This window comes from Odocoileus virginianus, chromosome 12, assembly GCF_023699985.2.
Source record: "Odocoileus virginianus isolate 20LAN1187 ecotype Illinois chromosome 12, Ovbor_1.2, whole genome shotgun sequence".
In the NCBI taxonomy this organism is placed as follows: Eukaryota; Metazoa; Chordata; class Mammalia; order Artiodactyla; family Cervidae; genus Odocoileus; species Odocoileus virginianus.
The window spans coordinates 34591044-34605207 of record NC_069685.1 but is presented as its reverse complement, the minus strand read 5'-3'; the positions used below and the strand labels follow the sequence as shown (position 1 = coordinate 34605207).

The window sequence follows — 14164 nt, the reverse complement described above, 5'->3', positions numbered from 1 at the left end:
TTTATATTAATAAGGAAAAAGTCTAGATTTTTTAGCATTTTTTTGGCTTAGTTACATAAATCAGCAACTACTTTCAAGGCATACACAAACTGATTCCCTTTTGTTACAATGACACTAACAACTATATTTACATTTGAAAATTTACATAAATATAAAATAAGCTTCTACATCATGGCAAAAAGTTAAATTACTAAAATTTTATATTGGTTTTCTTGAAAATCATATGTCAATATAGAATAAAAATCTACATATTTTATTACCTGTTCCCCTCTCAAAATAAAAAAGGCAAAACGGTATGTTTTCACAGCATAGAAAAAAGTTCAACTAAATACAGAAGAAATATTAGGCATGCTAAACTCAACAGCTTTAAGAGTCACTTAAGGCAATTATTATTTTTATTTCCCTTGATGCTGTTTTTATTCATCTTGTGAGCCCTGTATACCCTACACCATGCTGGTGTAAACATTGAAGAATAAAACCCTTGCTGTTTGATGTTTGTGATCTACCATTCTTCATGTAATCACATGGTTATGTGAATATGTCTATCATGGCTGATAGATTAGATTTAATAGAAGATTATTCAATCAACTAATTTGGTAGGTTCTTTTGTTATAGTTAAATTTTAGGACTTTCTGACATCCTTTTCACGTCCTTCAGTTCTTATTTGAATCACATCTCAAAGAACTTTAAAACCTGACATCTTGCTGAGTGATTTTTTTTTTCCAGAAATAGAACACTATAACATCATAAGTTAATGTTAACAAGTGAGCATCTTTAATTTGAAGGAAAAAAGGAATGAATCTATTTGTCTACATATTCTTTGATTGACTCACTAGTCAATTTCTCCTTCCTACACAGGTAACCATAGAGAGGCTACAGTTACAGATTTAAAACAAAATTAAATGGGTACAAAATGTTAAAGTGAATTCACAGGGAATAGTTTTTACATAGTTAACAACTCTTGTAAATAGTTTTTACAGCCTCAAATTATTGTAAAGATAATATCAGTGCACCCAGTGTTGCCCCTCTCCAGAACCCCTACCACTACCATTAATTTTACATTTAAAATAACTTTGCTTATATGGCAAAAAAAAAAAAAGAGAGAAAAAATGTGATATATATATGAGATAAACATTTCAGCAATATTCCCAGAAGCTTTCTAAGATGTTCTACTGACTGCTATCATTAATTTATGCATGTGCTCTTAAAGATAAAATTATTTATTTAATAGCATTGCTTTTTGAGCCACAGTTGGGGTCTTTCATTCAAAAGACAGTTTTTTGAATTTTTTTAAATATGATATTTGTATTTAAAGTTTTAACATCTAAAAAAGATATTTCTTCAAGTAAAATTTCATGAATTCATAAAATTAGATGTCATGGGAAAATATATCATTTTGCTTCAACAGAAAAATAATAAATCCTTTAAAAATAGAATTAAAAACCTCAATATTGTTTTCTATACACATTTTATAAGAACTACTTAATGCTTTATTTGCTTCATTCAAAATATTGTATTCTAATCTATTGCATTTACATATGAAATAAGCCCTGGAGATGTGCACATTAGATTTACATAAGAAATTTCTTAAGTTCTCAGGGTGAGCTCTGTCCCCATCTTGTGAAGTATTGCATTGTATCATAACTTGTGATGTATCTCTTCATGCATCTTAACTGTTATCTGAGTCTGTTTTAACTGTCAAAGAAACCCAAGAAATCTAGACAGCCTATTGTTTACTTGTTTAGGGTAAAGTAAGTTTGTTTTACCATTTCCATCTAAACCTCAAATCATTTGGGACAGAGGGGAAAAGTACGTGGAATTGTGCTATGTATACACCGCAGCTGGACAGTGTTTTACGGATCACTTTGATGAGTTAGCATAAGGACCTCTGAGGGAAGAAGCAAGAGCTATTTTACTTTGCATAATAAAACTTGAAAGACAGATCTGTGATGTGGAGTGTTTCTAAATTGCATGTTATTAGTGCTCCATTGATTTCTTCAGTAAAAAATGCTATAGAATGAATCTAGTCAGAGGCTTTATTAAAATCTAGAGCTTGGAGTCTGCTAATCATACTTGTACAAAACTTTTCCTTTTTAAAAATAATGAAATACTTATAGACTTTCCTGGTGGCTCAGACGGTAAAGCGTCTGCCTACAGTGCTGGGCACCTGGGTTCGATCCCTGGGTCGGGAAGATCTCCTGGAGAAGGGAATGACAACCTACTCCGGTATTCTTGCCCATGCCCCTTAAAAAACAGGGGCTCCAAGAAATATTTCAATATATCTTGCTTTTAAATCCAACCTGGGGTTCCCTTGTGGCTCAGCTGGTAAAGAATTCGTCTGCAATGTGTGAGACCTGAGTTCGATCCCTGGGTTGGGAAGATCCCCTGGAGAAGGGAAAAGCTACCCACTCTAGTATTCTGGCCTGGAGAATTCCATGGAGTGTAGAGTTCATGTATTGCAAATAGCTGGACATCATTGAGAGACTTTCACCTGTTTCCCATGTGACGAAAATATTACCTATACTAATAAGGGATAAATATAACATTACATACTAATAAAGGGTAGTAACCTAAGTGAATATTCTGTCAAACAGGGGCTGGCCTATTTGGTTCATCTAGCTTGGGCTCTTTCCTTACAAGACTCAGATGGAGCCTGTTAATAAGGGGTAGAGACCAAGTTGGAGAAGACAATGGCACCCCACTCCAGTACTCTTGCCTGGAAAATCCCATGGACGGAGGAGCCTGGTAGGCTGCAGTCCATGGGGTCGCGAAGAGTCGGACACGACTGAGCAACTTCATTTTCACTTTTCACTTTCATGCATTGGAGAAGGAAATGGCAACCCACTCCAGTGTTCTTGCCTGGAGAATCCCAGGGATGGGGTCGCACAGAGTCGGACACGACTGAAGTGACTTAGCAGCAGCAGCAGAGACCAAGTAGGCGATCAGACAACATTATCTCACTCAAGAAATAATGAGGATAGCTAACTGAACACACATATACACACAAAACACACTCAACACTTGGCTGAAGCACCTAGTAATTTTCTGTCTTAGGCATTTTATATTCCATGTGTGGGTTTACCAATATGCCCAAGAAGGTGGGAAGTACTGTTTAAAATAAAACCAAATCCAGTGAACCAGTAGTGTGTTTACTCCTTTAGAAATAAGATGAAGAAAGTTATCACATGTTTGAGTAGAAGAAACTTTGAACCCTAGTAAGAATCCTGGAGTGTATGCCAACAATGAATTGCATGTATGTGTGTATGTGCATTCAGTTGTGTCTGACTCGTGATCCCAGAACTGCAGCCCATTACGCTCCTCTGTCCAAGGGACTTTCCAGGTGAGAATATGGAAGTGGGCTGCTATTTCCTCCTCCAGGGGATCTCCCCAACCCAGGGATTGAACCCACATCTCCTAAATTGGCAGGTGGATTAGTTACCACTGAATCACCTGGGATATGTAGTATTGAAAGTACATATTTGTTTAATAAACAATTTATGTCTGTATTTTTTTTAATTTGGTAAAGATAGTGCACTAGGCCCCGGGAATCTAAGAATTCAAGAAGTCCTGATGATTTAGTTTGTGTTTTTGTAGAGTAGACAGGGACTTCCCTGGTGGCTCAGACGGGAAAGCATCTGTCTACAATGCGGGAGACCTGGGTTCGATCCTGGGTTGGGAAGATTCCCTGGAGAAGGAAATGGCAACCCACCTCAGTGCTCTTGCCTAGAAAATCCCATGGACAGGAGGAGCATGGTGCAGGCTACTGTCCGTGGGGTCGCAAAGAATCAGACACGACTGAGTAACTCTTCTTTCTCTTGAAAGCAGACAGGGAAGGAGGAAGAAGCTCAGAGAAGCTGAGAAAGCAAAGGTCATGATTGCAGGATTTCTAAGTGCTTCAGGTATTCACTAAAAGCAGTGCTAGATAGAAAAAGTTCCAGCTCCTGAAAATCTATAATACTTCCTGTTAGTTTATTTCTTTTTGTGGGAGGAATTAGCATATAAGAAGGAAGGGAGCAATAGAAAAATTGAACCTCACTGAATTGTGATTTTGCAAGATCTTTATCTAGGAACCATTTGTTGGAAACAATTTTAGATGCTGCTCTTCATCCTGATGGTATATTTTTTCCTAAAAAGGTATGAAACAACTGATATTTTCAGTTTCTGATGTGCTTGGCTTTAGATGTAACCAGACAATTTTAGTGCTAAAACTGTCTCCATACACCTGGCCTGTCCATGAATCAAGTCACAAGTATAGAGTTCTCTTGATATATGGCCAGCCAAATATATATATATATACATAAAATGTTGCTTTAACAGATTTGATAAACTATGAGGGAGAATGATATACTTTAACTTTCACAGAGTGTTTTTTTTTCCCTTGGAGAAACTTTAAGGAAACATATATCGAAATCGACCCTTTCTTAATCATTTTCTTGCTATAATTTACAAGGAAAAAGAGTGCTATAGACCGCTCTTCAGACTACAGAATAGTGCCTGCTCCTTGTATTTAATGTTTCTTCATCCCTTGAGTGGAGCCACAGCCATTGGCTGTGCAGAGATTATGTCAGATCTGACTCTGGGTAAGTCCTTAGAGTCTTACCACCATATTTTTGCAAGCACTCATTCAACTTTTCATTCACCTATAAGAGCATCTCCAGTTGCCACCTTTGTCATTTCTAGCCCACACAAAGTGGACCTTCCCTGTGGTCCACTTTCATGATTCCTGAACTCTCTATCCAAGCTGAGACATTCACTGGAATCTGTTTTACCCCTGGGGAAAGTGAGGAGTATCAAGGACATTTAGGGAATATTATTTGTTTATTTGTCTGCTTTCATTAGAAGGTCAAGTCTAGAGGAAGACAAAACTCTGGGTACTGTCATTTTCAGATTTTTATGTAAGTGCCTGTTACTTTCAAGGTCTACCTCTCACTGTGATGCACAGATACACTCTGTTCATCTTATTGTTTGTCATGTAATCCTTCATTGAAATACACACACACTCACAGACACCTTCCAACCATATCCATTAATTCTAAGACTAACCCTAACCCAGTCACCCTTAAACTGCTCCAATTTCCTCTCAAGAAATAGGAGTATTTATAGGCAGATCTCTAGAGAAATGCAATCCAAGCAAACAGGATAAGTAGTTTGAGTTTCTAGGCAGTAAGTTGAAATGGCGGTATTGAGGGATGATTTCAAGACTTTAAAAACATCATAAATAGAAAGTGTTACTTAAGTTACTATCTTCCCTTCTGACTTTTACAGAACAAGTCCTGAGGTAGATACATAAATCAGAAATGATTTATTTTTTGTATTACTCTAAGAATCCTCTGTGCCTATTGACATTGCCCTATTTGAACCAGTTGGGATTAAACTCTAGCTGCCCTCCAGTTTGAGAGAGGACAAGAGATGGGAGAGGTATGATTTGCGGATGTTATGAGGGTCAGACTGTAAATACATCTTTTTTCATCAATTGAAACCTATTTTCAATTGTATCAAAGTTGCTATTTTAATCAGTGAAAATATTAAGAATTTCTACTTAGAGCTCTAAGTAGCCTAAATGTTAGCTGTGCCCTTTTATCTAAGTAAAAATATTTTGGCAGTTATCTTTATACTTTTTTTAATACATGACAACTCAATCTTCTAAGAAAGAATTCTGCTAATTTCTGTATCTGTTGTAGCTTTGCTTTCTGGTCTTCTCAGAGTCTTGCAATAAGCTTTATCAAAGTCCTCTGCTCTGAACTACACTGGCCCCTTGTAGTTCTCACTTTCACCACCCATCTACTACCAAAAATAATCAGTTTTGGAAGAATTTTCTAAGATTTTTCATAGGAGATCCAGTGGAAATATTCTTTCACTCATTGCCTGACTCTGTCACTTCATTAGTTTTACCTTTATAATGTCCATTCTCTTTACCCTCTGTTTTCATTCAGAGATTTTTAAAAATATTATACGTGATAAATTACTGTCAAACTTACTGTTTTTATTCCTTGTAGACAAATTCTAGTAGTACTTGCACAAAAAGCTGCAATAATTACATATACTACAACAAGAAACTGACATTTAAACTTTTCTGTCTCCAGAATGGCCCTCCAAATAAAACACATTCAATTATGTAAATATCCATTCTCTCTGAGATTTGATGTGTAACCCAGCCATTATAACACAACCACTCTTTTAAAAAAAAAATACATTTATTTTTAAATTTACTTTTTAATTTCTGGCTAATTAAAAAATTGATAACAAAAGTTATTAAATTCCCATGCATTGACCATACCATAAAAAATTAAGAGTAGTAAGCTATACAATTCAAATATATATATATATGTATATATATAAAACTTAGTCCTTTAGATACAAATTATGAGTAAAATAATAAAACATTTGCTTTACATTTGTAGAGCACTTTTGATTAAAAAGATAATGAATTATAATTTCAATTTTTATGACATTAAATAGACATAATTGAATCTTCTGAGAATTACACACAGATTTTCATATGTAATAGTCTCTTTTAATTTTTTATCTATCTGTACATTTGTATTGAGTTCAAACTGAAATTCTTCATATAAGAAATTTATATTTTTAAGGTCATTACAAAATACACTTCTTAGAACTACATAATCTTTTCAACTTTAGAACTATGATTCATGGTTTGTTAATGACTTGTTGAAATTTAAGGTTTTCAATGGAAAATTTTCTATTAACTGCCAGTCTAAAAAAATTAATGTCTATTTAATATATATTTCCAGTTCACTGAAATGCACAATGAATTATTAATGTGAAAAATATGTCATTTGTTGAATATTCAGTGGACCTATTTTTGCAAAAAGTAACAGAATATGAGACATGAAATGTTTTATTCGTATGTGAAAGTCGCTCAGTCGTGTCTGTCTCTGAGATCCCATGGCCTGAATTCTCCAGGCCAGATTACTGGAGTGGGTAGTCTTTCCTTTCTCCAGGGGATCATCCCAACCCAGGGATCGAACCCTGGTCTCCCACCTTGGAGGAAGGTTCTTTAGCTGAGCTACAAGGGAAACCCATTTTATTCTTATTTGAAAGCAAAAAGGCTTATAATTGTGAAATAATTGAAATCAATATATTTTAATAAACATCAAAAAATCATGTTTTATTAATTAAATTTCGAGTAATTTATATTTTTTCTAAATATCTGGGCGATGGATTAACCAAATATCTATTATGGAGTTTTAATAACCTTTAAAAAGTAAAACTTATAGTCAACAAGTGTTCATCAGTCCCTTTCAGAAGTTTAGTAATTACTTTACTGGGGGAGGCAAAAGTGTAACATGCCCTCTCTCATCTTTCAGGAATTTTAGTTCAACAAAACTATATTCACAAATAGAGCTAATAGATACAAGGCATATAGAATGGCGGCATGCTTCTCTACAGTTTTTTGCACCATCTCCTGAATAAGCACTCACATTCAAGGAAGAGACAAGAATGCAAGCTTGTTTCATTAGCGACACAACACCTTACAGACCATTTTGATTTCAATCAACTGTATGTAGTATTGGTATGTTTGGTTTAGTCCAGGCACAGGTTCATCTTTTGATTTTTATAGAGAAAGAATGGATAAATGAAACCCAAAGAAGGTATTTTCAATAATAACCTCTTCTAAACTCTCCTACTATAGAGTAGTATATGAATAGAAGTAATAGTATGTGGCCTGGGCAATGTCACTCAGAATGGGGTGGAATTCAGCTAGGGAATTGGATGAGTGAGTGGTACCAGATTTCATTCTCAGGCATTTATAAAAATGGAAATTAATCTCCTGAAATTAAAATTCCTCAGGCTACTAGGAAATAGACCTATTTCAGGCTCTGAAGAATTTTTAAAGCGCTGAGAACTTCAAATTGTCTTAAAAAATGAATGACTTTCCAAATTTTTTGAAGACTGATTAGCTTTTTTTAAAACTGCATGATTATAAGTATCAATCTTTTAATATAGATTTAGGAAGTAGTTTTCGCTCAAGTTCTTTGATTTTTATTTACTTTACAGATGAAAGAAGCCTGAGAATTATAGATCTAAAAAAAAAAAAGTGAAAATAAGAAAACAAGCAGAGAGAAAACAACAACAAAAACTTTTAGCAAAACTGTAGCTAGTCACAGGGCAGGCCCTGCTACAGTATAGATGATGAGTAGTTCTGACATTTCTATCATGGGCAACTTAATATTCACACATTATGTTGTCCTAGCTCCTAGACAGAAAGGGATTAAGCTAAATTCACACTAGCCAGTGGGAAATGGTGTTGCTGGGACAATCAGGCTGGGATCTGTCGGGAGACATAAGTTCTTCTTACTGCTACTTACTGCTTCCTCACACATAACCATTTCTGTGTGTTTGATGCTGTGCCCATCACCTGTCAGATATTGTGTTAACTGCTGAGAAATCAGATGCGTAAGAAATACCATCCTCCCTCAGTACTATGTGGTCAGATTTAGGAACAAGTGTAACACTTACTTCTTTATTTCTATTCTTATGAGAAACATAAATGAAGTGCCTTCCAGTTTTTAAGGACTAAGGACAAAAAATCTTGCACAAGTCCGTGTGTCTCTTAAACACTGACTCAAGAGTTAGTGTTACTTGCTCAGTCATGTCAGACTCTTTGTGACCCTATTGATGGGTCGACTAGGCTCCTTTGTCCATGGAATTCTCCAAGCAAAAATAGAGTGGGTAGCCAGTCCCTTCTCCTGGAGATCTTCCCAAACCAGGTCTCCTGCATTGCAGGCAGATTGTTTACCATCTGAACCAGCAGGGAAGGGGAAATATGAAGATGGACAAACAAAGAATAGCTGTTGGGCCAGGAAACATAACAATTTAGACTATAAATTAGCCACATGGCAGAATCACCAAACTCCCAGTTTCTTGAAAGATACAGATAAAGTCCTGACACACATTCCTAAGTTGGTTTTATTGGAAGTGGACTCCAGCAGATGAAAACTGCTGATCACAAGAACATAGACCTTGCTGCTGCTGCTGCTGCTGCTAAGTCGCTTCAGTCATGTCCAACTCTGTGCGACCCCACAGACAGCAGCCCACCAGGCTCCCCTGTCCCTGGGATTCTCCAGGCAAGAACACTTGAGTGGGTTGCCATTTCCTTCTCCAATGCATGAAAGTGAAAAGTGAAAGTGAAGTCGCTCAGTCGTGTCCGACTCAAAGTGACCCCATGGACTGCAGCCTACCAGGCTCCTCCGTCCATGGGATTTGTCAAGCAAGACTACTGGAGTGGTGTGCCATTGCGTTCTCTGAACATAGACCCTTGGTTGAAAACAGAAGGTTGACAATGCTTAAAACTTCACATTGATACCAACTAATATGGGACTTATTCACAAGCTGATCACATCCTGGTCCATGAACACTATAAAACTCCTCACTACCCACTGCAGGGAAGGTCACAGTCTTGAGGACATTAGCCTACTGTGGCCTCCTTTGCCTGACAAATCAATAAAAGCTACCCTTTTTTACTTCACCCAAATCTTTGTTTCCACATTTCTATTTAACACTGGTGAACAGAGTTCAGGTTTCGATAACAGATATAACATCCTGACACTTGTCCAGAAGCTTTTCAGACATGGAGAATATAAATAATTTGAAATCAGAGAGTAACTATCAGAGAGAAAAGTGAATTAGTGTGATGATGAAACAGATCAGGACCCTATGGTCCTTGCCCCCATGTCCTCAGCCTGCCTTTTGTCTGTGGAAAAGCTTTAGTCAAAGAATAAGTTTAATCGGAGAAGTGAGAAAAAAGCAGAAACAAAGAAAACCATCAAAGGAGAATGAAAAATAATAGTTTAGCCATTAAGCATAGTCAAGGACCTCTAGTGCCTCCTCAGATAGCGCTAAATCATATCCAACTATTGTGACGCTATGGACTGTAGCCCACCAGGCTCCTCTGTCCATGGGATTCTCCAGGCAAGAATACTGGAGTGGTTTGCCATTTCCTTCTCCAGGGGATCTTCCCAACCCAGGAAATGAACCCAGGTCTCCAGCATTGCAGGCAGATTCTTTACCAACTGAGCTATGCGGGAAGCCCTCCTCAAAGGCTATCGACAATATTTGGAGCCATATTTGTGAGCTGTCTTATAGATACTGAAACCTCCACCAGATGGAAGAAGTTAACACCATAATGACCAGACCGTAGTAGCTGTGACATGAGCTGCCACGATTCCCGAGAAGTGACCTCAAAGAAATGGGAACAAACTGACCCTGGAACTAAAGACTAACTGTGCTTAAAACAATCAAGGTGACCCTGGTTCAACTACCAATGACCAATATCGAGACGACTATCAGAGCTGATGGTGCAGTTTCTGCTTGTACTCCCCTCCCTCTGTCTGTAACTTGACACCCTGATTGTCAAGTTTGGGCAAGGGAATTGGTCTTTGGACAGGCATCCACCCTCTCCCCTGGTTGCCTGCTAGCATCCAAAATAAAGCACACTTTCCTTTCCACCAATCTGGCTTCTTTAATGGATTTTGAGTACTGAACAACCAGACCTGGGTTCGGTAACAATGAAGGGTCAGAGGAAGAAAACTAATATTAACTAAATACTTATTATGTGTCAGACCTTCTGTCTGGCCTAGGATTTACACCAAATACAATAGTCAGAAAATAGTCTAAAATTCTAAAAATACAATTCATAAAAAGAGCAATCTCATAACACAAGCCACATTTGGGTAGGATAAAATGTTTCATGAATTGCTAGGAGAAAAGACTTTATCCCTCAGGTTGTCCTCATATGGAATAAATCCTCATTATGTTAAAAATTCTTTACATATTTAACAGTTTATTTTTGGAAACACATGCTAATTTTTACTCTTCCTCTTCACTTTAGTAATAGTGATAATTACTGTGAAATGTAGTAGGAATGACGATCATTCACATTCCTTAAATTGGGACTCTATATACTGGTGGAGCTTCCTGGTGACTCAGGAGCTGGTGGCTCCTGCAATGCAGGAGACCTGGGTTGGGAAGATCCCCTGAAGAAGGGAATGGCTACCCACTCTGGCATTCTTGCCTGGAGAATCCCATGGACAGAGGAGCCTGGTGGGCTACAGTCCATGAGGTCACAAAGAGTCATACACAACTGAACGACTAAGTATGCATGCATATGCTGGTAGAATTGCTATAATTTAATTTAGAATTCTTACAAATATTGACAAAACATCTATGTATTTGACTATATATGAATAAAAGAAATAAAGGAACTTAGAAATATCCTCAAGCATACTTTTCAGTGTTTCTTATAAAATATAGAAATAACCAAAAAATTTTGCTTTACATGTGTTAACCTTATTTGCATAATCTTCAGTAATTATTAGCTCTGACTTCAGCTATGTAGTCATCATTCTGACCCTAAAAAGATATGTTCTGACAGCATATCAATTATACATACAAACACAGAATCACATACGGTATTTACTGCATCCAGACAAAGTTAACCTCCTAACTCTGGTAGCTATCTTATAACTTACTTGCTATAAGGGAAAAAATACCCCAAATGATATACTATTAACCATAGTAGTGTTATAGATAGGAATTTTGACTCAAATAATTGTATTAATAGTGCACTTCAGAAAAATTAGAAAAGTTGATAACAGTATATTAAACACAATAGGGAATAGGATAATGAGATAAATAAAAGTAAATGCTACATGTTAAAAGATTTACTAGTAAAAATTTATCAGCAACTTGAAGATAGCAAAAGGATATTTATTAAACATAACACTCAACGTCAATTAAATAAAATTTTGTCCTCATCAAATAAGGATGAAACCATTACATGTTTTTAGGTATCTCAGCAGGTGGGACCATTTTCAGTTTCTATGCTGATTTCTTCAGTCTCTGAACTCTCCTAGTGCTTGCAGTCAGACCTAAAGATTATTTCTTTATGCAAATACTTTTCAAATATGCTGAATTTTCATTGAGTTCTACTTATCTCCCATGAAAACAGTTAATAAATGTGAAGCACATTATAATCACTTTATTGCTGAGCACACAATAGGCATTCTGAAAATAACAAACAATTGCTTGACCAATATATTAAACTCTTTTAAACATACACTTGGCTGCCCAAAGAACAGTTTCTACATAAAACCTTGACTGTGAGCCACAACTGTTATTTATGAATTTCCCTTTTTATTTTTGCGAGTTGAATTTTTTACTGTTTCAGAATTCTTAAACTCTAACTTTTAGACAAGATAATTTTCACTTTAATTCAAAGGGAGCAAATATACATAAAGGTCAATAATGGCCCATATAAAATATGTTATGCAGTCTCCCCTCAACCAAATTCCCTTGAAAAAGATAATACAATATTAGTTTGTATTCATTAATATTGCTAAGCAATACTTTGCATTTTTTCAATAAATCAATAAAATATATATTTTTAGAAATTGTAAATATCCAAAGTCTCCCACTTTAAACATTTAAACCATTTCTGTGAAACTCTAGAGTGATGTCATTAGAAATATTTACTTTTTTACTTCTTGTGAATACACGGAGAGACGGAATGAGTAAACATGTTTTCTCAAAGTGCAGACCTTAAATATTTCATTTCAACTTACTATACATCCTGATACAATGTTATATTTGTTTCTTTGTGGGCAAAATGATACAAGAATGTTACTATAATAAGTTGAATGGATTTTGCTGAGAGTGGTTCTCTTTGAGATGAACTCAACCAAGTTCACATTTTAGCATCTTGCAGAAACCTAATCAGAAGAACTTAAAGACAATTTGCAAAAGTATTAAATGTAAGACTGATTTAAAAATGCAACCATACCTTTATAAATTCACTTCTCCATTATACATAAGAGGGACTAGAAGACAGAAAATTCATCACTAATGTTGATAAGTAAAAGTTCATCAAGCGGATGAAACAAAGTTAATCAAAGTGCAATTATGTGTGTATTTGTTGTATAACATAATTTTTCTTTTGGTGCTTCCCCATGACTTTCTATCAAAATTAGAGAGAAATCTAAAAGTTGATGCTCATCGGATCACTCACCTTATGTGGGTGATGAGGAGTGTGGTGGTGGGAATGAAGAAATCGTCCACCCTGTCAAACTGCTTCCCCACAGGCTGGGTGTGGATGGTGTGGTGTGGTACATTCCCACTGGCCAGGGTTATCACCTAAACAGAACATTGTGTTCAGATCTCGGCTAAGCATGTCCTTAATAGGATCAGAGATGAAATAAATCCTTGGCATTTGTTTGCATAGACTCTTTATTTAAAACCTTAATATTAGTGTATTATTAAGCAAATTGGAATTCTGTTTGCTTATTTCAATGTAGAAACTTCTGTTTCTAAAAAGGAAAAAATGGAAAACATTTTTTCTTGAGCAACTTCTGCTTAAAATATAAATTTGTTGCATATTGATAACAGATTATAAAAATGTTACTGCTTTAATAAGAAATATAAAAACAATCATACATATAATGCAAATTATCAAATTTGTTTATTTTTCTTTGTTCCTCCCTTTTCCTTCCTTCCTTCATAGCTTCATTGAGGAGTAAATGATATGTAAAAAATTCCCCTTCTGTGAGATAAGGCGAGGGTGGGATGTTTCAAGAGAACAGCATCGAAACATGTATATTATCTAGGGTGAAACAGATCACCAGCCCAGGTTGGATGCATGAGACAAGTGCTCAGGCCTGGTGCACTGGGAAGACCCAGAGGGATCCAGTGGAGAGGGAGGTGGGAGGGGGCATCGGGATGGGGAATACATGTATATCCATGGCTGATTCATGTCAATGTATGGCAAAAACCACTACCATATTGTAAAGTAATTAGCCTCCAACTAATAAAATAAAAAAAAAAATTCCCCTCCTATAGAACAGAGCTGGAAACACAGGACAGAAAACTCCAAAATATATCATTGGAAATATTTTTGCTGTTAGAAATCTTAGGTTGCATTATATTTTTTTTCTTTAATAAATTGAAAATAATAGATTTAAGCAAGTTTAATCAAAGATTTTTTTCAAATACTCACCATTAATTGATTTTAAAACTTTCATAGTTCTTTAAAGAAAAGATCACTACATTTAAGCTCTTTTATCCCATTTTGCACCATATTCTTTGTTTTTCCTTCTGATTTCTCATACCTCTACATTTGTCCTATTGTCTCTGCTTCACAACCATTGTT

The 14164-nt window shown here is 35.9% G+C and overlaps 1 protein-coding gene across 2 annotated transcripts in view; it reads right to left on the bottom strand.

The window, feature by feature from the left end:
- Positions 1 to 14164, bottom strand: part of FSTL5 (follistatin like 5) — an 874271-nt gene that overhangs the window by 53108 nt on the left and 806999 nt on the right. For both annotated transcript variants that reach the window (XM_070474907.1, XM_070474908.1), the window contains exon 15: positions 13028 to 13152. In XM_070474907.1, the coding sequence (XP_070331008.1) occupies positions 13028 to 13152 (125 nt within the window). The remainder of the gene's footprint in view (positions 1 to 13027; positions 13153 to 14164) is intronic.